At 40.7% G+C, this 22,592-nt stretch overlaps 1 protein-coding gene across 1 annotated transcript in view; it reads right to left on the bottom strand.

The window, feature by feature from the left end:
* The window catches only part of WDR36 (WD repeat domain 36), a 29,093-nt gene extending 9,587 nt beyond the window's left edge, over positions 1–19,506 (bottom strand). Inside the window, exons 1-16 of the mRNA XM_053932770.1 lie at positions 19,347–19,506; positions 18,098–18,125; positions 15,183–15,283; positions 14,572–14,689; positions 13,542–13,674; positions 12,592–12,646; positions 11,901–12,033; positions 10,760–10,935; positions 10,139–10,259; positions 8,684–8,749; positions 7,660–7,743; positions 6,076–6,230; positions 4,872–4,986; positions 3,509–3,674; positions 3,122–3,230; positions 2,270–2,349 (exon numbers count right to left, since the gene is read on the bottom strand). Of these exons, the coding sequence (XP_053788745.1) occupies positions 2,270–2,349; positions 3,122–3,230; positions 3,509–3,674; positions 4,872–4,986; positions 6,076–6,230; positions 7,660–7,743; positions 8,684–8,749; positions 10,139–10,259; positions 10,760–10,935; positions 11,901–12,033; positions 12,592–12,646; positions 13,542–13,674; positions 14,572–14,689; positions 15,183–15,283; positions 18,098–18,125; positions 19,347–19,493 (1,787 nt within the window). The 5' untranslated portion in view covers positions 19,494–19,506. The remainder of the gene's footprint in view (positions 1–2,269; positions 2,350–3,121; positions 3,231–3,508; positions 3,675–4,871; positions 4,987–6,075; positions 6,231–7,659; positions 7,744–8,683; positions 8,750–10,138; positions 10,260–10,759; positions 10,936–11,900; positions 12,034–12,591; positions 12,647–13,541; positions 13,675–14,571; positions 14,690–15,182; positions 15,284–18,097; positions 18,126–19,346) is intronic.
* Positions 19,507–22,592: the final 3,086 nt, after the last annotated feature.

Genomic DNA, 22,592 nt, shown 5'->3' with positions numbered 1-22,592 from the left:
AGCTGAAGGCATCTATCTTTATGCTTCCTGCCTAACTGCAAAACTGTGACAATGGAAAATATAATGTTGAGCTTACATTTAACAGGTCTCTTATGCTGTTTTTTCTCAAGTGCCTCATCCATGAACTGTCAGCTCATACCCCTGATTCCTCAATTTCTCTATGCAAGCTGCACAGCAGAAAGAAATATATGCATAATGCCTGGGCTCCTGCTTGTAACTTTCTTTAAACAAAGTCATATTTTTTCCCCAGTTTTAAAAAAGCCCTATGTTAAAAACACACACTAGGAAGACCTGCATTGCATTACACAGGACAGTTAAGCACCACTCCCAAGTAAAAACAGGTGTCCAGTTAATAGATGCTAGACCATTTACTAAAGTCAGTTGGTAATTTTTGTAATGCTGGATTCTAGAAACATGCTCTCCATCTTTTTATAGGAACAATATCAAAGCTGAGGCTTTGGAACACACAGTTCATGAGATGTTTTCTCTATTTATCAGCCACCGAGGTAAAGCAAGCATCAAGCCTTTTATTAAAAGCTGTTCCTCGTTTTCAACACACTCCTCTGTCTATAGTTATGGGAAAACCTTGCCTTTACATACTGGAAGAATAATTTAATCTAATTACATTTAAAACCAGGGTTTGTAATTTACCTGCCTAAATTTCAGCTTGACCCAAATTTTCAGGAGAGAAAAGATTTAATTTTTTTTTACATGTAAAAGAGAGCTACTGTCAGACTGCTTTTAAAAACATAAATAGATTCTTATTGTAAAGTATTATGTTATTGAAGAAATGAAAAACATAAGAAACTGATATTAGTTAATGCTGCAATTTTTTGTAGGCATATTACTTTGCAAGGCAAAGAGTGTTAAAAAAGATGAAGACCAGAGTGCTAATTTCCTTCCCATCTATACGGGAAAGAAGACACTTAATATCCATCCTGTCCTGTTTTAGACTAGTGGCTCTCATCACACAAGAACAGGCCAATTGTTTGTTAAGGTGCAATGCACATCTGGTAGTAAAATGAGAACTTTTACAGCATACAAAATTATTTACCAAACCATGTCAACAAAAATAATCAACCAAAATGAAACCTTTCAGTTCCAGTCACAACCACCAGAGCTGCATACTGCACAGCACTACCTTAAATTAAAAAAAAAAAAAAAAAAAAAAAAAAAAATCTGATGTGCTGCTGAAAGAATGCATTGGCAGGACGCAAAGTTACTTCTCAGCCTTTTTTTTTCCTGGGCTCCTGAACTTCTTGTGCGTACTTGCCGACTTCTCAGCCAAACTGTATGCTGGGAGAAGACTACTCAACGTGGATCACAAGAGTATTTTTGGCAGTTGCAAGTACAAACAAATGAAAAATGTAACTGATGCAAAGTTGTGCTGTGTTGTTAAAATGAAAGTAAGTGAAAACAGGCTTCTCTTTACAAAACCAACTGGAGTACTGCATCCAACTCTTGGGCCCCCAGCACAAGACACATGAAGTTAGAGCAGCTCCAGGAAAATGACTCAAGGCCTGGAACACATTTCCTATGAGGAAAATCAGAGAGCTGTGGTGTTCTCCACCCTGGAGAACAGAAGGCTCTGGGGGAAACAACCTTGTGGCCTTTCAATACTTAAAGACAGCTTACAAGAAAGACTCAGAGAGACTTTTTAACAGAGCTTGTGGTGACAGAACAAGAGGCAGCATCTTTGAGCTGAAAGGCCAGGGGTTTAGATCAGATATAAGGCAGAATTTTCTTATGATGAGGGTGGCTGAGGCACTGGAACAGGTTGCATATACAAGTAGTGCATGGGCCAGCCCTGGAGGAGTTCAAGGCAAAGCTGGGGCTCTAAGTAACGTGATCTAGTGAGAAAGGTTCCTTTCCACATCAAGACGGTTGGACTAGATCTTTGCTTCCAACTCCAAACACTCTTTGAACCTATGAAAACTTCAGCATGTCACAGTGCAATTCACCTTAAGCAATCTCTTGCCCTTTAGATTACAGTGCTGCTTCCAGACAACAAATTCACACTCATTCACTCATTCATGGAAACTCCAGGTGCCATCAACAGATCTTCAGGATAACTACAGTGTTATTCTGTAGACCCAGAAAAAGACATGCATTTCTAGCACTGGACACAATTAAAATAGTGGGCAGAGTTTTTATATCATGTGCAATTTTGACTGTCACATCTGGTGACAGATAATCAAGCCAGAAAGCTTTCTGCCATTTATCAGAAAGGGGATTATTTCTTCTGCTGTATGTTTTTAAATTGACTCACCAGCCAGAGGGAAGGTCCCAAGTCTTAATGGAACAGTCCATTGATGAAGTTATCAGCCAACGACCATCAGGACTGAAAGTCTAAAGTAAAGTAGTCAATTTAATGATACAACCAATAAGCCAGTCCCCACAAGAGGCCCTGCCAAGATCAGACTGCTCCCTAAAACCCCGGTGGAATGGTATGGCCATAAACCAAGACTGACAACAACACTACTGGAAGTGAAGAAAGAACAAAACCAGAAGCTTTTTAGGAACAGGCTCAAATATAAAACACAAGATGCATCTCACTGTTAGTCAAAGCACTTCAGTCCTCACTTTTATGTTCAAATTGGAAACCTATTTCTAAGCCTAAAGTTGAGTAAGTCAAGTAAATACTATTTTAGTAGCATTTATAAATAAATTTGAAGCTAAAAACGATTTAAATGAACACTACGATGTACTATTATGTAAGATGTAAATAAGGAATTATCAATGTGCTGCATAATCTCAGATCTGTTTTCTGTTTGCTCATCTTTTTTATATATACAGCTGATATTTCAGCACAATTTTACTCCTCAATGCAGTTTTCATTATTCCCAGTGCTTTGTTTTGTTTGACTCTCAAATCAGCTTGTTGTTATAGTTAAAAGTTATACTTAAATCACAAAGCACATTCAAAAATAGATGGCAATTTGACCACTTTACATTTCCAAACTAATGTGGCTAAAAGTGCTGTGGAGCTGAACTACAGCTTTATTGTTCACAGAGTGAACATTATACCCAATGATTTAATACATGCAGAGAAATCCACCATCTGTAAAATCTGTTAAGTATCTCTGTATGGCACTTGTTACAGGAAATGAGTTAACAATTACCATGTCATTAATCTGTCCATGGTGTCCTGAGAATGTCCTGACAATCTTCCTGGTTTCTATATCCAAAACACTAATAGTGAAGTCATCAAAGGCAATTCCCAGAATACCACTGCCAAGAAACATCAACACACATGAGAGGGAATACTCAAGAGACAAAAAATAAAAACATCCTAACATTGCTCCAGGTATCTTTTAGCCTAAAAATAACAAGTCTTATATTCCTTCAATCTAATAAAATGTCCTGCCATCCTCTGTCTACTAGTCAGTTGTATTTCAAAGCATTAGAAGTATAAATTCTAATATATTCTAATTAAGAATTCTGGTTGCCATTCTAGATAAGCGTGTTCACCAAAACAATGTACACATGAAATAACTTCAGTTTCTTACCTGTCTCTGTGAAGCAGAATTCCACTTGGGGAAGAAGGAAGTTCAGTGGAATAAACGAGATCTTTCATTTTGAATTTCCAAAATTTAATTAATCCTTCACTACCAGCTGTGATTACCAGCTGGTTCAATCCATCCACTGCTACCCCTCTAATGGCCCCTTCATGTGCTGCAAATCAAGAGAAAATAGAGTATTATTTCAGAATTTAAACTTAGCACAGAAATCAGCTGAATGCCAAACACTATTTTGTTTATCTTTGCCTGACTACAATGAATGATCAGCAGACATATGACAATTTGAAAGCCACTTGACGAGATGCTCCAGCATTTTTTTTGTCTCTACTGAAACCAAATTGATTTCAAGTAAACACCTAGAATAAAAGTAAGAAGTGCAATTGAAGCTGAGTGTTAGATCTCATTTCTGCTTTCAGTTTGGGGAACTTTTTGTGATTGTGAGATTTGAGGGACTTTTTGAATCACTTAAGGAATGCCTCCAAGAGGACCTACCACTCCAGACAAAATTTACAACTTCAGGCACAAAGTCTGGGAGTTTTCCAAAGCTACTTCACACTGCAGTTTAAAGACAAGGCATAGCTCCTCTGGTTTTGGATCAATTTTATTTCTTAATCTATACCTAGGGCTACTGGCCAGTAAGCAAAATTGGAAAATTCTTCCCATTATCAACCAATGATCTTATAAAGAGACCACTTCATGTTCGCTGAGCTAGATGGCTTTTATAAATCCAGTAAGTCTTAAGGGCTCGGCAGGACTCTTTCCTTGTTGCTAAAACAAAAAAATTCAGATCATGAGTGCCAAAAAAACATGTATGAGAGTATATGAAATATACATAAAATACATATGCATGAAATATATATCTATGCAACTCTAAAAGGAAATGTCAGGGCACTGTCACATTACGTCCTAAATTTGCAGCTGGAACAACATCAATAACATCATATGCAAAGAGCTGGACTTAATTAGGACTTCAATTTTCCTTTCATTTCTAAGCAGGGAGCACAAAACAGATGGGAAAATTTATCTAGGAGATGGAACCCTATAAAAAAAGAAGCCAAATACTGGAAATGTGACTATCTCAAGAAGAGTGGAGGTCAGAGCGTCTCATTTAAGTGTTAATCATTGTGGTAACTGACAATTTGCTAACATCAGAGCTGTTAAAGTTATCAAGGATCCTGTCCCTCAAGTCAGGTTTCTGATTGCAAGATAAGACAGGGCAGCATAAGTAGAAAAGTTGAAATGCATCCCAAATTCAACTCAGAATCTACACTGAATTTTCATTATGACAGAACACAAGGTGACTGCTGTTCTGTTAAGTGTCAGTATTTAGGAAGTTTATAGGAGCTCTTACCTGTTTCTTTGCCATAACGCCCTCTGTGAATGCCAGACTGCATGTTATACACATCTACCTGTCCAGTTGACATCCCAATTACAGCAAAGTTACCACACGAGGTAATGTCAACTGCCTTTCAAGGGAATTAAAAAAAAAAAATCAATCAACAACACAAAGCACCTATAAAAACCATTCTTTAGATATCTGTCAATTAGCAAAGTTGTTAGAAGGTGCACATAGCATACCAAGAAAACAAAACACTAAAACGTTTTTTGAGGAAACCTGCACAGAACAAACAAATTACATCTCAAGAAAGCAGAGGGAGAAGCTCTCAAAATGAACAAAGAGTCAACATGTAATAAATATGGCAATGCATGGTTGTGAAAGATAGTGAAATCCTAGCTTAGTGATCCATCAGAAGCCATAGGTAGTAATATCAGCACTGTAAATTAAATAATAAAGACTGCCACAAATTCAGTCCTTAAGACAAACTGTAAGTGTGGCAACTGCATGCCTCTTTCAATGCCTATGTCACCAATACCTGCCCAAATTAGGGTGAGGTCACACAGAGTTTAAATAGGAAGAAACAAAGAAACAATGGTCTAGATGTCTTTGGAAAGATGCAGTCCAAAGAACCCAGTAGTCAAAAGAAAACTAGATATTTACAATTCAATTTATCTAACACCTAACTACTAAGCATAATGTCAAAAAACCAAGACACAGGAATTGCATGAACCCCTAGCAAATGAGGTGTGCCACAGTAATTCCTCCTTTAAAAAGCTGGTAAACCTCAGCAAACATTTGTATCCCCATCACTGTGTGTTTGACACAATGTCGTTGTATCCAGCTCAAGCTGTAAAGGATTTTTGAGGTAATATCCCTCTTACAATTTGGAAATACACTTCTCTGTACAGCCAAAAAAAGCCCAGAATCTTCAGCAATCTGCATTCTCAGAGTAAGCTAATCAGCACAGGCATACAGACAACTCTTACATTGCTGTGACACACTAAGGGTAAACACTAACCACCTCTCTGAGCCAGAAAGTTAGTGCACGTAACCTGAATGTTTAGGGAAAAAGAACAGCTTTTCATAAGACCATAAGCATTACAAACCAGCTCACTGGACACACTGCTTTTTCATTCTAAGCATTATTTCTGTACCAACAGGAATCAAAATAGCATACAATGTGAATCTGAAGAAATCTTATCCTAAGTAAACTTACTGTTGCATATATATCAATAGGTTTGTGTTTGCTAAATTCTTCTGGCCTCAGTTTGTGAGCTCCCATGGAGGTTTTCTGGTAGTTCCAGGTTGTACAGGTTATATATCCCTGATGGCAGGCAACAATACCATCCCAGTCACTCTGATGTGCCACTTCTGCAAGATAACACAGAGTAATTACTGTAGAAACAGTAATTCTAAAGTCAAACTTCAACTCTCCTGATATTTTAAAGTACCTTTGGACAGAACAGTTCATATTTAGTGTTCTTGTTGCACACTCGAAAGACTAGCACTCAGAAATACCACTGGGCAAGCAGCTGTACATGTGTAGTGCAAATAAAATGTTAACAACAAAACCTCAAGCATTGTTTCATACCTTACACTTTGTGTCTTTGCATATTTTAACCTCTGAAGTTTGAAATGCATATTTCAATGTAAATGTTTTAAACTGGCTTAAATTATTTAGACTGCTCAATCTGTAGACATTTCCAGCTGAGTGTCTTTAACTTTTACTTCAGCTGTTGAAGCAGCAGAAACTACCAGATAAAGTCGGGTTTAAGAGCTAAATCTGCTTCACATAACAAAATACTTCTTTTGCATTTCCAGGAAAATTGTTGATCAAAAGCTCAGTATCCAAACTTTGTTTCAAATATGATATATGGAGATCTAAATAATGAACAAGTTTGATTTTTTTTTTCTGGAAATTTAAAAAAATTGAGAGCTTGAAACTAGGTATTTCTAGAACTTCAACAATTAAAACAAGATGCAAACTGGTTCACTTAACTGAACAAAGAAGCAACTCTAAAATGTTCTTAAATAAGTGGAGGATTTAAGTCTTCAAACACAGGCAGCTCTAATATTAATTTTAAAATTAATTGATTTTAAATATAAATATTAAAAATATTCGCACATACTTGCAACAAGAGTGTACAGACAGTCTGTACCACAGAAGTCAAATGGCTTCACAAAATTGTAAATCCAGATCTTTCAACACAGGAAAAAATAAAACATCCTCAGAGGAGAAAATAGCTACACTTTTGTCAAGAGAGATTTCAAGTCTGAAAATAAGGTCGTTAATTCAAAGAAGCACCATTTTGATGAAGGAAAATAATAATTCTGCCTAAAGAAGTTAGATTCATTATTTGCATAGTGAATTACAAATGAATGGATTACTTGAAATTCAGCTTTAAAAAATGACTCAAATAAGTACTGAGGACTCAAAATCAACTGTAAGTGTAACTAAGACTTCCTTAGCTGACAAAGATCATTCTCCACCTCGCTGCTGGTTCTGCAGCCTGGAATAATATGTACATCTGTAGATTTTGGTTCTCATGCAGGAGATTTTCAAGCCAAGAGCCAAATAAGAATATTTCAATAAAAAATGCTCTTTTTGAGATATTGGAACAGTTTACCAAGTCAAATGCAATTTTTAACTGTCATTCAGTAGCTCATGAAAGGCTACAGAACAATCTAGATATCGCACGTGCTTCCAAAACAATAGTGTTTTTAGGGTTAAAAAGTGAAATTAATATATAAAGAAAATATATGCACATTTAGTTTGTAACCTATGTCAAAGGCCACTCACCTGAAGCAAAGGCTGTAATTGGTGGAAGTGCCATCGTGTCCAGCTTAAGGCCTTTCTTTTTCGATTTCTTTTTATTAATTGAACCTTAAAAATAGACATGAAGGGTCTCAGTCTCATTGTCAGAACTGAGAATAATGGTTTAAAAGGGACTGTTAACAAAATGCAAATCTTCTTTTAAATTTAGAAACATTTGGCTGAAATATACACATCCCTGTTCCCTAGGTTTGTGGAGCTAGGAACACTAATAGTTTCTGTTAAAATTCATGCAATGCTGAGCAAATCAGCCTTTTACATTCACAGCTGTGAACTCACTACTCAAACTACTTGTTCCAGGATCTTGTGCTGAAATCCTGAGGCAAAGGTTCCCCCATCACAGCTAAAAACATGGTCCTATAGACATGACTATATAAAGCAACAAATAAATAGCACCCAGACCTTTCAGTAACCAAAGAATCTTGAATTTCAAATTTATGCCCAAATTAATTTTTATGCATCTTTTCAAATAGGTCCAAACACATATATAACAACATGGACAGATACCTAAAACTAAGAATTACTTTAGTCTTTCTGATCCTTGCTCTCCCAAATAAAAGTGTTCCTTAACCATGGTATGGTGTGCAAGATGTGTTTAAGTCAAACTCTACACTGAATCAAAGGAACTCAAGCCAAGAAATATGAATTAGCTAATAATTTAGTCAATTGAACAGAATGGAAACAGGGTAAAAAGTTGCAATTACATGTGCTGAAATGTCAGGTACTGTTTTACACATTTTTAATACAAAAATCATGCACAGTGTTTCCCACAGTGAAGTAACATACACTGCCTGGATCAGAAATCTCTTTTTTAAAGTATAATCAAATATGAGAGTACACTTACTGCAGGAAGGACTGAGTTTGCAGAATAACTGAAGTGATTAGCTTTTATAGAACAGTTAAAAGTGAAAATAAGGCCTGTCTAATGTTTACATAAATGCTTTTTGGGCCCTCTTTTCTCCAGTGTTTGTACTTTGACTGAAATACTTACCACGTCCTAAACTTTTATTGAACTTTTCATGCACTGTTGAAAAAGATTGCAAGGTTCCATCTTGACCTAAGAAAGTATTAGCACAGAGCAGTGAAGGGCAAAAATCAACTTTACTCATAAGCTGTTTGAGCAAGAAAAGTAAAAGGTAAGCAATAAGCAATTTCAATCACTGTAATATAGTATTTATGAAAAATTCTGGTCCAAGAATAAATACAGATACACTCTAAGTAGCAGAACTAATAGAGCCTAATTTTCTAGGGCCTACACCCCATTCCTACAACTCTGCCCCATACATTACAAGAATGACCGCTCTTCACAGACATCTTTTCCATGTTCAATTCCTCTGACTCTGTAATGTCCGTGACATTAATGAAGTTTTATGAAGTTAACTTGAGGGGATGCCTCTTCTATGGAAACCAGTAGCCCATGAAAGGCAACCTTAATTCACTTCTGCTGCACAAAGTTTTACCACTGTTTCAGAAAGGAGTGTAGAATGTTAGTCTCTCTGCACTGCAGATACATCAGATCTCAAAGGTTAAGACCCTTTTCATTGTAAAGGTTCTGTTTGTGCCCTCTCCACTGCAAAAGCAGATGTGAAGATTTGTTAAGCAACACTTGAGACTGTGGTTTGTCTGGTGTGAGCTGAAATACAGACAATAACTCAATGCGAGTCACTAGTTGGATGACCAGAAAGATTTTAGTACAGGTAGTGTAATGTTTTCAAAAGTAGCCCATACAGACAATTCATTAGTTAGGAGTAATTAGAGACTAAATGGCAAGTCTCTATCACCCTATCACCTAAGTAGTCTGGGGTAAAACATGGTCTGTTCTAGCACTTCACTCTCCTAAGAAGTATTTCTAAATATGTTAGTTTCTAAGGAAGGGGAGTCACTTATGCACTTTTTACACTTTTAGATTAATATTTCAGTATAAAGCAACCTTGGAAATATATATTACAGACACATGTAAGCTGTAATATATCACAACAGTGCAAGCCACAAAGCTTGACCAAACCAGTGGAAAAAGCAGTTACTAAAAATTAGTTACTAAACGCATTATGCTGCTTATTTTTCCCCTGCCACAACCAAATTTTTCGAGTTGTTACAGGTTTCATTCTGACCAGCTAATACTTGCTCAGAAGATAACAAAACCATTTTTACTAATCAAATATATAAATATGGATGATAAGCGCAGCTCCTTTGCTATTCTGCTTTCAAGTACTCTTCAGCTTGCTGATATGTTACTCTAGGGAAACTCTAGTTTCCTACTAGAGTAGGAAAACTCTAGTCAAACACTTTGTTACAGTAATGAATTACACTGTTTATGTTAGCTACTTACTATGTTTCATAAACACATTATACAACACTTGAAATATAATGTAGTGTAGACACTTAACTCTGCACGTTTTCTTTATCACAGCAAGAAATCAGACTGAAGAAGAATGGAGATTCATACCTGCACTAAGAATTTGCTCTCCATTTTGCCCATGATATCTGATTTTTGTTGGTGGTGCGCTATGCCCCATTCGGCTTCTCAATACGCGACCTGTACCACCAGGCCCATCAAAAATCCAAACCTGCACACCAACATAAGCAGAAAAAAAAACAGGCTGATAAACACTGCCTTGTCAATAATTGTACCTCTTGTCAGTAGAACACATTTATATGGGAGATTTGCAGCCAACTTCACACACTGGCTTTCAGCCTTAACCCTAACTAAAACTTTGGAAGTTTCAATCACATCACCTTATTTGTTTCCTGCTGCTCATTCTGCCCATCCACCAAAGCCTAGTGGCATCAAAGGACATGCAGCATGAGGGACTTTATCAACAGCAACTGCTTATGATCCGAAACATTATCAAAATGGATCAAGATTTAAGAGAATAGTGGGATATAAAGTGTGGTTCTGGAAAAGTGGATCCATAGCTTTGTTCTTCAAGGGTACCACAAAGCAGTAAATGAAGCAATGATAACAAAGCACCAAATCTTTAAACTACAGCTCAGTACAGTCCAACTGAGACCAGCAATTTGAGTTCTGTTGTATTGGTTTTAGAGACCAGCAGCGATTGTAACTCACCCGTAGAGCATTATCAGCACCATTAGTTATAAGAAGTGGCTCTCCAGGGACAAATGTCATGCCAGCTATTGCTGTGGAATGGGCATCTTGCATCTGACACATTAGTTTCTTCTCTTCTAGATCCCACAAAGCAATGTGTCCAACCGGGCTACCAGCTGCCATTACTGGGTGTCCGTCTGCTCAAAAAAAAAAAAAAAAAAAAAAAAGAAAGATCAAAAGGTTTGCTTATTGACATTCAGCTCATCCCTACTGTCTTGTCACATCTTAAAACTGATGATAGAAAAGTCTATAACCACAAGGAAAAAGAAATCTCAAGTTGATGCTAGAAATAATGTAGATTTTAACAGAAATATTGTAGTATATCTATCAGAAAAGAAACAAAACTCACTGATTAAAAAAACACAACTTTTTCATATCAGAGAACAATAAACTCTCTAAATCCAGCAATCAGAGCTAGAGATTTTGCTTGAAAACACAATACATATTGACACAAAAAGACTCTTCTACTTCTCACACGTCTTTCCACCATTTTCTGCAGCAGCATTCCTCCTCAACATGATCTGCACTCAATCTATATTCTGTTAAGATTCACAAGATTATTTGAATGAGAGATTAGATTCAGTATTAACAGCTCTGTAGGCAGGATCAGCATTAAAGCAACAAGCCTTAACAATTAGGACATGTTTGTTAGACAAAAAAAAGCTATAAATACAAGTTAAGATTTCCCTGTAACATCCATTCAGTATTCACCCAACTATTAACACTAACATATTGTCTGGGACGGGAAAGACACTGCCGAGCAGTAGGTATGGACACTAAAGCAGGATGTATTGATTAAAATACCTCTGACAATTGTGTACTGTGTTAGCTCTTGGTACACTGTAAACCAACTTTTCTTTTCAAGTATACTGTATGTCACTTTCTGTGCAAAAAGAACACAAGAAAATGCTACAAAACAGCTAGCATGATGAAAATACATTATCTCACTTATTACTACCTTTTCTAGATAACCTTCAGCCTTTGAAAACTGACACTCTCAGCACAAATTTGATTCTGAAATATTTTATGACAAACTGTTCTCCTCAGTTTCATTAGTGTTAGTGCTTTCATATATATTTGCACTAAAAACACTAGGTCTTACCAGTACGAAAAGATATTGCTGTGATGGGACCCCAGTCCTGCTGAAATTTCATCAGAGTTTCATCAAACTTAATATTATGTACAATGATATGACCAGATACAAGGCCGACAGCAACAACATCCACTGCTGGAGCCTGCAAGAAATGAAAAAATTCTGTTTCCAGAAGCTGGGAATCCTTTGAAAAACAGATCACTTTCAGTGTCCAGCAGCTCTGGAAGACCATCATACACCCTGCCACACTCCCCCACATATTTACAAGTTTTACCCTAGACAATGCTGACCATTTTCACAGCTGTCATCAATGCTATGGATAAGTTTTAGCTTACTTTTATAGCTAAAAACCTTTTACTGAATCAACAAAATCTACATTTTATCAAACTCTGAAGTAAATTTAGCAAAAAACTGCAAGTGGCATGAAGCTTCATGATACACATGCATCTTGAAAATTCTGTGACTTCATGACATTATCCAGTGAAGACTATGGATGTGATGAACACAAAACAGGTTAAGATGCTAAATGCAACAGAACTAGGAATAGAGGAAGAGCAGATAATAAACCTTCAGTCAATAGGATTACTACAATTACCTGGGAGAATGCATGCCATCTTTACTGATGTCATTTTAAACAGTATTTTGCCTGCTGTTCTTGACCAGCTACATATGAAAATAAAAGATAACAAAAAATACTAACTTGTTCAAGAGTTGTGACTGCTAAGCCCCATCCTGGAAATGAGTAAAGGAGTTTGCTGTAAAACAAACATAAAAAACTCAAATCAATTAACTCTAAAGGGATTTTCCATGACACAATGGTTGCTTTATGTGTACTCATACAGGAAAGTATATCAGGTTTCTGTTCTTATAAGTCAGATAGAAAGCAAAAAAACCCTGTGATACTAAGAAGTAAGGTTAAAAATAAAACTTATGGCTGAATTTTATTGAAAAAACAGTGTTGTGTATTAATACCACAACAGTAACATAACTACATGCCATGAACGTATGAAACAAAATAAATATTTGTGATACCATGGCAAGCTGAGTTAGGAGAATGAAACACTGATTTATGCAAGCTGACTTAACATGTATTTGCAGTATGAACATTAACATGCAGTGAAGCTCACTGTACCTGCAACTTTCATGATTTAGGAAAGCAGCTGCTCATGGTAGGAATGAAATACTGACATTATGGATGATGATCTACTGGGACATGCTCAGAGACAACTGCATGTCTATGCATCTCTTACCTGAGACTAAGGCTCAAATGCTAGTAATTACCTCCACTCTACCTGCCAGCACTTCCTTGGACCCACAACAACCAAAAAAAGTCAAGCTTGGAAGATGGGAGGCAGGAGGCCTGAACATGTTTTTACTATTTTTCCAATAGCTTTCATGTGAAAGCTATGTGATTCCAAGAAATTAAAAAAAAAAAAATTCTGAACAACCCCTGACATTTTGCAAGGAGATTACTCTTACAACACACAACCTGAAAGGCATCAACATTCAGGAAGCAGCAGCAGTCCTTGTTCCTGGAAATATATCAACTGAAAACCTGTGCCAATACTCAGTAAAAGATTCCATACTTAACAGTATCATTTGTTGCCTATCAAACTACTTGAAGCATAGCCAAAGTAGCAAGAATCTTACTTGGATCTTATATTCCATAGCTGTAAGGTTCCTTGTTCACTCCCAAGGAGAATTTTATTAAGATAAGTGCTGGGATGCAGAAGTGCAGAAACTGCAAATGTGGCTTTATCAAAATCTATCTGAAGATATTCTTCTGCAAAAACAGCAAGAAAAAATAGTGTTAGTGTAGCTATCCCTACAAATCTGCAGGCTTGGCATCCCTTTGCAAATGTAAAAGCAGGATAGAGGTTTAACTCTTCAAATCCTGCAACTGTTTTTTCTTACATTAAAGGATTAGCTAATGTGTAACAGAAGAGGATAAACTTCTTCACCATGTAAACATCTGTTGGCTTGAAGGTGTATTTTTTCCCTATAAGTCTATGCAGTACAACAGTACTGGCAATACCGTATCTTTATCTGATTTATATCTTTCTGAGGGATTCCTGCTCCTGCCTGAGCAAAACACCTCATCTGATCAGCATGCATTTTGTTTGTTACAGCAACTCCAGATGTGTAAAGCCTGGTTACAGACACTTTTGACAACCAGCACACAGAGAATAGCACTGGCCACATCAATGAAAGCTTTCTAAAGAAAAATGTTTGGGGCACTGAAGCACAATTTCACAAAGCACTTGACAACTTGGCATGAGAAGATGCTGACACACACAAAAAGATTATTCATTAGAATTTAATTGTACCCATTCTGGTAGATATCAAGGAATTACAAAAATTAGAAATAATGCCAAAGCTGCTCTAGCACAGCCTTTACAAGAAAATGGAACACTAAAATGTAATTTTCATATAATCATTCTCCCTTTTACACCTACACAGAATCTTACTGGGCCTCTGCACATGGTAGAACATCCATTCATGAAACATTACTGCAGGATTAAGACTTCAGATCACCAACTAAGTAGCACGATCATTTAAGAATTTTCCTTTTTTAAGAATAAACTACTTCTGAACATGTGCATTTAAAAAAAAAAAACCTTTTTCTTCATTTTCTTCATTTCTGAATGTCTAACAGTGCAACAAAAATAAAATCTCTCACCTTCTGACTGTATATCCCAAACAATAAGAACATTATCAACATCCACAGAGATGACATGATCACCAAAAGGCTGTAGAAGGTGTATCCTTGCCTTGTGGCCTTCATAGGTATGAACCACCTAAAATTTCAAAATAGAAATGCTTCTAATAAGCTGTTAAGGTAGGATATCACGTTAACATAATACCTGAGGACAGCTAACAGATGTTAGCAACAAGTTCAAACAAAATTCATGTAAAGGCCACACAACTTGAAATGCAAGAGAGATAATTATATCTGATATTTAAAACTGTTTGCAAAAAATATGCTACCTAAGTACTTTTAATTATTTATTTTCAATTAATTTAGCTTACATGAATTGATGATTTTTTAAATCTTGAAATAGCTACTTAATTATTCTAATTAATATGCCTAACACAGTTCAGCATTATGGAATTTCCTTTTACATTCTTCCAGTTTAAGCTTTTTACTCCTCATTTTACGGCTTGTTTCCCTAAAACTGAAGGTACCAAACAGCTACAGAAATAGGCATTCATAGAAAATTAACTGCCTTGATACCACAGACACTACACAACTGTTTTGTACTACTGAGTAATAAGTAAGTTAATAGAAACCTCTTTGTTCCTGGCAAAAGCATGGAGAATGTTGTCATATGAAGCAAATATCAGCATGCGATCTGCTGCCAAACAGGTGATGTCTTGTGGCAAAGTGTTACCTGTTGACCAAACAAAAGAAAAGTTAAATGAGTTTCAGGTTCCTAGCAAGAGAGAAAGCTTGACAGTGTATTTCTTTGGCATGGTGACCCACAAAGAAAGACCTCTGTTCGAACATCATGTAGAATTTTAGAGAAATGCGCACATTTCAGAAGAATGCAAATATTACTACAAAACGTTACACCATTAACAACACCATAAGTAACATAACATTGGTAGAACATAAGGTGGTTCTTTTGAAAAACACTTAATAATAAAGTAGTGAACTATCTCTGTAAGTGAAGGGACACATTAGCTTTGTGACAGCTGAAAACACAGATGATAAATCAAAGTCTCAGCATTAGTAATGCTTATTAGGTTAAGTTATTCTGCAGGCCTGGGAGTTAGTGACTCACTCCTGCACCTATCTCTTGATTACACTGAGAATTTAATGCTCTAAGAATACATCTCATTCCCTACCTCATGACTGGTTCAGGAGTATCTAATTATCGGGATATTTACTAGCCCCAAAGGTAAAAGAATCAAAGTTCCAGACCATACTGAGAAATTGCTGATGTGGTCCCAAATAGAAGAAAAATGAAAAAAAAAATACTATAGGGAATAATACTTTCAATCCAAGGAAATATAAAAACGTAAATTACTAAAGCACTTTACACTTCTGCAGAGAAACACCAGGTCAAAAATCACTGTGGGAGTGCACCTATGAAACAAACTAGCATGGTCACACAGCAGCCTTTCCCACAAAGGTGTTTTGTACTGTGAATTGTTAGCAGGTACAAAGAAAACTGCACCCTCTACTGTACTGCAGCACAGCTTCACAAGAAAGAACTAAAATACGACATAAAAGAAGGTTGCACTCTATGAGGTTTCATTTGTTTGAACATATCTTCCCACACCGCCTCTGAAGTGACTTCGGCTTACAACCAAGTTACAGACACCTGGTACTCCACAGGCCCTGTATGCAAGGCTGCTTAGACTAAGACAGTTTTAGGCAGACCCAAATTAAAAAGAAAAGTTCAGAGCATCAACCACATAACATCAACAAACCAACAGCAACATAAAAGGAGAGGCACAGCATTCATTTTTTTCAATCACAGTTTTGTATGTAAACAATTTCTCAAAAAGCTTAGATGATTATACATGTAAGAAGATGCAGCCCACCGCAGACCAGAATATGCAATGTTTTTATGATTTTGCAAGATGAAAACAAAGTTTAAGTGTTTACAGCTTTAAAAATGCATACCTGATAATCTAAATCTAGTCCTGGTTGTGTGGCATTTATTCTGAAATTTACAGATGCTCTATTAATAGAAAATACTTTATATATGACATCTCTGTAAAAATTTTGGTTTTACAAAACAGAAGTAGACCGAAGTAAAGCCCCTACTTTTCAAGACAGAGTGCATCCCTCTGAATTGTGTAAGTGCCAAGTGAAAGGGACTTTTAGAAATCAACTGGTTCAACATGCCACCAGCTCCTCACAAAGTTTATCACCTGTAGTAGACCGGGTTAGCTGCAGCTGTGCCCAGCTGAGTCTTGAACACTTCTGAAGAATGAGTTCTCCTCAAGGTGTACACTGTACCACAGTTACCCCTTCAGGACATTTTTCCTACTCTCCACTGTGACCCTCTCAGGCTGCAATCTGTGGGAGTTACCCCTTGCTGCTCTGTCCACCACTACCACCATCAGCACAAATCCAACCCCACCATCTACTGCCCTTCAGGCATCCTCGGGGCCACCCTGAATCTTGCCCTTCTTAGCACTAAACAGATCCAGTTACTCCAATGTCTCTTTTCATGCTGCTTGCTGTAGGCCCCGACATTCTCCTGCTCCTCAGCATGCTTCCTGCAGGAGAAAGAGGAGCTGTGGAAGGGACAGAACCACACTAACAGGGTTCTGCAGTCCAGGCATGGCCCCACCAGCATGAGGTGCAAGGGAAGAACAGCTTTGCCTGATCTGCTGGATGGAGGCTCAATACACAACCTGCCTTACTCACAGTTACTGTGTTTTTGGCCAACATTCAGCCTAGCACCAGCACAGCCCCAGCTTCTCCCCAGCAGGATCATGAGGAGTCAGTTCCCAGCTTGCTCTGTCCCAGGCGCAGCAGGATTCTGCACTTGTCCTCACTGGACTTGGCAAGGTTCCTGTGGGCCCAGGCTTTGTGTTTTGTGACAGCTCCCTGGACCGAAACTCTGCCATTCCGGGTGTCAGCTACTCCTCCTAAAACAGCATCCTCTGCAAGTTTGTCCTAAGGGTGCCTGCTGCCTCATCACCCAGGCTGCTGGGGATGGTGTTGAAGAACGTGGGCCCTGCTGCTGACACCCAGAGTTGTCTGCCACCAAAGGCCAAGTGAATGTCAAGCCATCAATTCATATCCTTTGTATGCACCAGTACAGTCAACTCCTAACACTCCTGGAAGGCATCCACATTTATTTTCTTCATGTAGTTAATTTCCTCCTAAAACACTCTTCTAATAATCACAAATACAACAAAAAAGCAATCTGAAATTAATTCAATAAATTAATAATTGAGCTTTATTCACTGTGCAATCCTTATGGCTTAGAGGTGTTTTTGGAAGAAAAAGATGGTAAGAACAGAAGGTTCAAAAGGTATGTCTCTAAATTTCAGTTTCAACAGCAGTCTTATTTCCAAACTGCTATTTTAGATTTCTGAGACTCCTTTTAATATATTTCAGTGTAAATGTTAGTAAGCATAATTGATTTTCTTGTTTTTTACTTGAAAATGAAGCGCAGATGTTGGACATGTTTAATAAAAACTCACAAAATAAGAGAAATGAACAATTTATGAGTACTTACTCACAGCAACAATACCAAGCTTCTTCACCTGCAATGAAAATGTTAAAAAGGCATTTTTAGTGATTGATTGCAAGGAATTAGGTATAAACAAATTAAAAATTCTAGGCATTAACCTAGATCTGACAATGAATTTGATATTTCACAAACCAGGAAGATTACTCATCCCAGTTTAGAATACTGTCTTACTAAAAACCACACAGACAGTAGGTCAAAAGGAATGGGACAATGCATTTGCTAAAAGACTCACCAATAGTAAGTTGTGCTTCCTGATGTATTTTACCCTAATGCACAGGAAACCAAGGACATGTTAAGACACCCTGAGGAGCTTGGGTACCTTTGTTTCCACATAATCTCTGCTTCTACCTTATTTTCACTACAACCACCATTTATCTCTATTCAGAGAGATTTTGCTTTAGTTGTAAACATCTAAGCATCCCTGCCCAGTGATGATCACTACTTCAAAGACTGTGAAGAAGACTGAAGGAGTGAATGCTAGAAGGGGCCACAGAAGCACAGGAAGATCCCTGATGTCTGCACTCTGGTGTTCACTGTACTCAGCTCAATGTTTCCTTATACAGTGAAAATGCTTTTAATGAGCCAAGGGAAGCCACGGAGTCTCCCTCTTTTGAGGCATTCCAAACCCACCTACACACATTCCTCTGTAACCAAGCTCTAGGTGACCCTGACTTGGCAGAGAGGGTTGGTCTGGGTGGTCTCCAGAGGTCCTTTCCATCCTTAAGGGGTTTATGATTCCACACTGCAAAAATCGAGTCCGTATCAGAGGCTTTCATCTTGCTGAACTCAACTATGCTTACCCGTTTTCATACAGGAGTTTTAATAGGATCTGACTGCCCTCCGCCCCTAAAACGCAACCCTCAAACGCTAAACCAGAGCGGGTGAGCTTTAATTTATCTTGTAATGAAGGAAAAGCTTCAGTACCTGGGCGCTCCCGACGGATGGGTTGTGCCGCATGGGCTAGCGCTGCTCACATGGCTGAACAAGCTCATTCCCAGCTCGTTCAGCCGGCAGCTTCCCTCTTTCCCTCCCTCCCTCCCGGTAACCGCCGGCTGCAGTGGAGCGGCACTGGGGCGCCGCAGCCCCGCACACGCTCCCACATCATGACAGCGAGAGCGGAGGAGGAAGGGAGGAAGAGGCGGATCTCCATGCACGGCCCCGGCCTCCCCACGGCCGGTGGGAGCGGGAAGGAGGCCAGGAAAAAGGAGCGGGGACCGGGACGCCGCGTACTCACATTGTAGGTGTGGACGCTGCGCCCGACGGCGGCGGCCAGGTAGAATTCGCGGTGGCGGCCGTGATAGCGCAGGACGTGCGGGACGTGCCCGCTGAAGCGGCCGAGCACCCGGAACGCGGCGAAGAGCCCCGCGCCCTCCCGCGCCATCGCTCCGCACGTGTCCGCGTCCGCATCCGCCCACCCTCCCGCAGGAAGCGCCCGTCCGCTTCCGCCGCCCCGCCCCGCCCCGCCGTGCGCCGCCGAAAGCGGCCCCCGCGCCCGCTCCGCGCCCGCTCCGCGCCGCTGACGGGCGGCCCCGCTCCGCACGCCGCGCACGGGTGCGATGCCGCCGGGGCGCGCAGGGGAGCGTCAGCCGCGAACTCTGCCACAAGCACTCCACGCAGCCGCGACTGCGCATTTTTTTTTTTTTTCCTTTTATTCTTTATTTGTGTATCCCCTTTTATTCTTCATTTTGTTATCCCCTTTGCCCTCGCAAAGCACCAGCTCCGGTTGCGGATGGCCCCGCCGCAGAGGCGGCAGCGGAGCGCGAGGTGAGCCCACCTCCGATGGCACATCCCGCGAGACACCCGCATCAGGAACCTCTGAATTTCCCGAGGTGTCTGTTTTTAGTTTTTGTGGTGGTGGTAGTAGTGTTTGTTTTGTATGTGGGTTTGTTTGTTTTTTTTTTTTTAATAAATTATGAGTATTAAAAAAAGAAACATAACAACCCGCAGGATGACTGCGTTGCTATGACTGCACGGCGGACAATGCAAGTGAAGTCCGGCGGAGGACGCAAAATGCAAAACCGCGCCACCCCCAGGCCACCTATCCTAAATTGTTGTAGCTTCTCCACACCGCCACCAGCTCCCGGGATTTGCTCTTGTCGCACGGGACCGGGCTTGACGTCCCGGCGGCGCCCCCGGTGCTGTCTCCGGGCCCGCCCCGCTGCGCTGTCCCAGCACCCTCCTGTGACGCGCAGAAGCCGGGGCAGTGGTGCTTTAGGACGGACCGAGTGACGCGCCACAGCTCCGGCCGCTCCCCGCATCCCCGCGCCCGCTCCAAGAGGCATTCCAGCAGTCGGCCCGCTCGCTCCGCCCGCCTGGAGTCCTGCGAGCAGACGGCCGATCACGATCCTTAACTCCTTTTCCCTTCAGCGCCTCCCCACGCATCCCTAAAAAGAGGCTGCCCATCCACCACTCCAAAACATAATAAAGCTCCTCATCCTTGCCCCTTTCTGCCCGCTTCCCTTCTTTCCCTCTCCCTCACTTTCCTCTCCTCCTCTCTTTTTCCGTCCTCTCCCCTCCTCCTCCTTTTCCCCTCCTTTTCCCCTTCACCTTTCCCCCATTCCCTTATACCCCTTTCTCCCTTTCTTGCCCCCCTCTTCCCTTTTTCTCTCTTTTTTCTTTTTTCTTTTTTTTTTTTTTTTTTTGGAAAGGAATGCCACCTAGCCGTCGGGAAGGGCGCGCTCCGGGGCGAACCTCGGACAGCTGCTTGCCCGCCGGCTCAGAGGGCGCGTCCTCGCAGGTGTGAAAATCGAGTTGTAGCTCCTGGAAGGAAACAATAACAGGGGATGCGTGTTAAAGCCACGTCCCACGGGGTCGCCTTCGCCGGCTGCCAGCCTGCCTCGCGCACCCTGTTATCGACATCCCTCCTGTCTCGGCGCCCCGCCCCGTCGGGGCCTCGCAGGGTGTGGGCGGCTGCGGGAGTCGGGCGGCGGCCGTGCGGGGCGGCCGCTGCTGGGCTGCGCCGGGCAGCTCCAGGCTGTGATGCCCGAGCAAGCGGCAGGGCTGCTTTCCCCGAAAAACACTGCCTGGTCTTTGAGCTAAGGGCCGGCTGCGCGCGTCAACCCTCCGCGTAGTTTCTAAACCACTTATCACCTTTGCAACCGTGACACCATCTTCAGCGTCGGTGAAGCATTATACAAGCGACTTTCAGTCCTACGGGTCTGCAAGGCGCTGGGAAGGGTCGGGTAGAGCTCTGGCAGCGGCCGCTCGGGCTCCTGCTCTCCGTCCCTGCCAGTCCCAGCTTCAGCGAAGCACATTTTAGGAAGGTCGCCGGAGGAGAGCTGGACATAACTTCAAGGTCCTGTTTCACAGGTACCGGTTTACTAAACTAGCCAACTCCCGGCTTACTAACCGAGATTTTCAGAAAGTGGCTGCCAGTGGTCAAGGGTAAAAACGTGAAGGCAGTGCCATCCCGACAGTTTCCCTCCGATGCCGCCAGAGAAAGCACCAACCTCTTGTGTAAAGGTTGTGTCTGCATCCAAAACGTTTAGTAGATCCTCTTGTATCTTGCCGTGGTTACAGAGGCTGAAATTGTAGGTGGACCCCCGCGGTAAGAAGGCGATCTGAAGAAAGATGATCAAGCTACAAAGGACTGTGTGAGAGAAAGCCAAAGGTTAATTATCCTGCACCACTACGTGACCCGACAAGGCACGAAAGACAGCTGACGAGAGGGATGCTCGTGCTTCAGAAGCACTAGAGAAACTGGTTGGTTACCGTTGTGATTATTCATGGTGTCTTTACACGTTGTTTTTCTCCTCCTGGGCTTCAGATCGTTGCTGGCTTCATATATGTACCTGTACGCCTACGGAAATAAAGGTTTCCAATTCCATAACCGGGGCTCATTTGGACGTCTCTTGCACCTCTTTCCAGAACTGTAAATAATTATTACTCAGTCTTGAAGTTGTGTCACTGATTCGAAAATAAAACCGGAATAACGAATAATAATCAAAGGCATCATCCAAACTCCCACCAAAACAAAAGAAAACACAAAAGCTTTGAAACAGACAATCTTGCTTGAAACAAGTGTGAGTAGCCCTCCCCATTAACACGTCGGGTGCAACTTCAGCGGGAACTGTTGCAGTAAAACCCGATTTTCTCCTGAAGGCGACAAAAAATGTTTCGGGGCACCTGCCGAGGATCTGCCCGGGGTTGGGCATGCATACCCTCCACACTGAGGTTGCAGGGACATCTCCAGTGCCTCATTTTAACACGCTAATGCGGGAATAACTGGAGCATAGTGGTCGTCCCTCCATCCCCGTCTACAGTTGCGGGTTTTTTTTTCTCTCGAAGGTGAACGTTTTATCTTACAGACCCCTTTCCCCGGGTGAGCCCCTTCGCTTGCTTAGGCTGCGGGGAGTGCAGGCGAGGAGCAGCTGCTCGGCCGTGGGGACAGCCTGGCTTACAGGGCAGTCGTCTGCACCGGACCCTGGGGATCGGGACGCGGGGGACATCGCGGGACTGGCTGCCCCGGGCGCTGGGTATC

The sequence above is a fragment of the Vidua chalybeata genome, chromosome Z, assembly GCF_026979565.1.
Source record: "Vidua chalybeata isolate OUT-0048 chromosome Z, bVidCha1 merged haplotype, whole genome shotgun sequence".
In the NCBI taxonomy this organism is placed as follows: Eukaryota; Metazoa; Chordata; class Aves; order Passeriformes; family Viduidae; genus Vidua; species Vidua chalybeata.
This window is presented reverse-complemented; position numbering and strand designations above follow the sequence as displayed.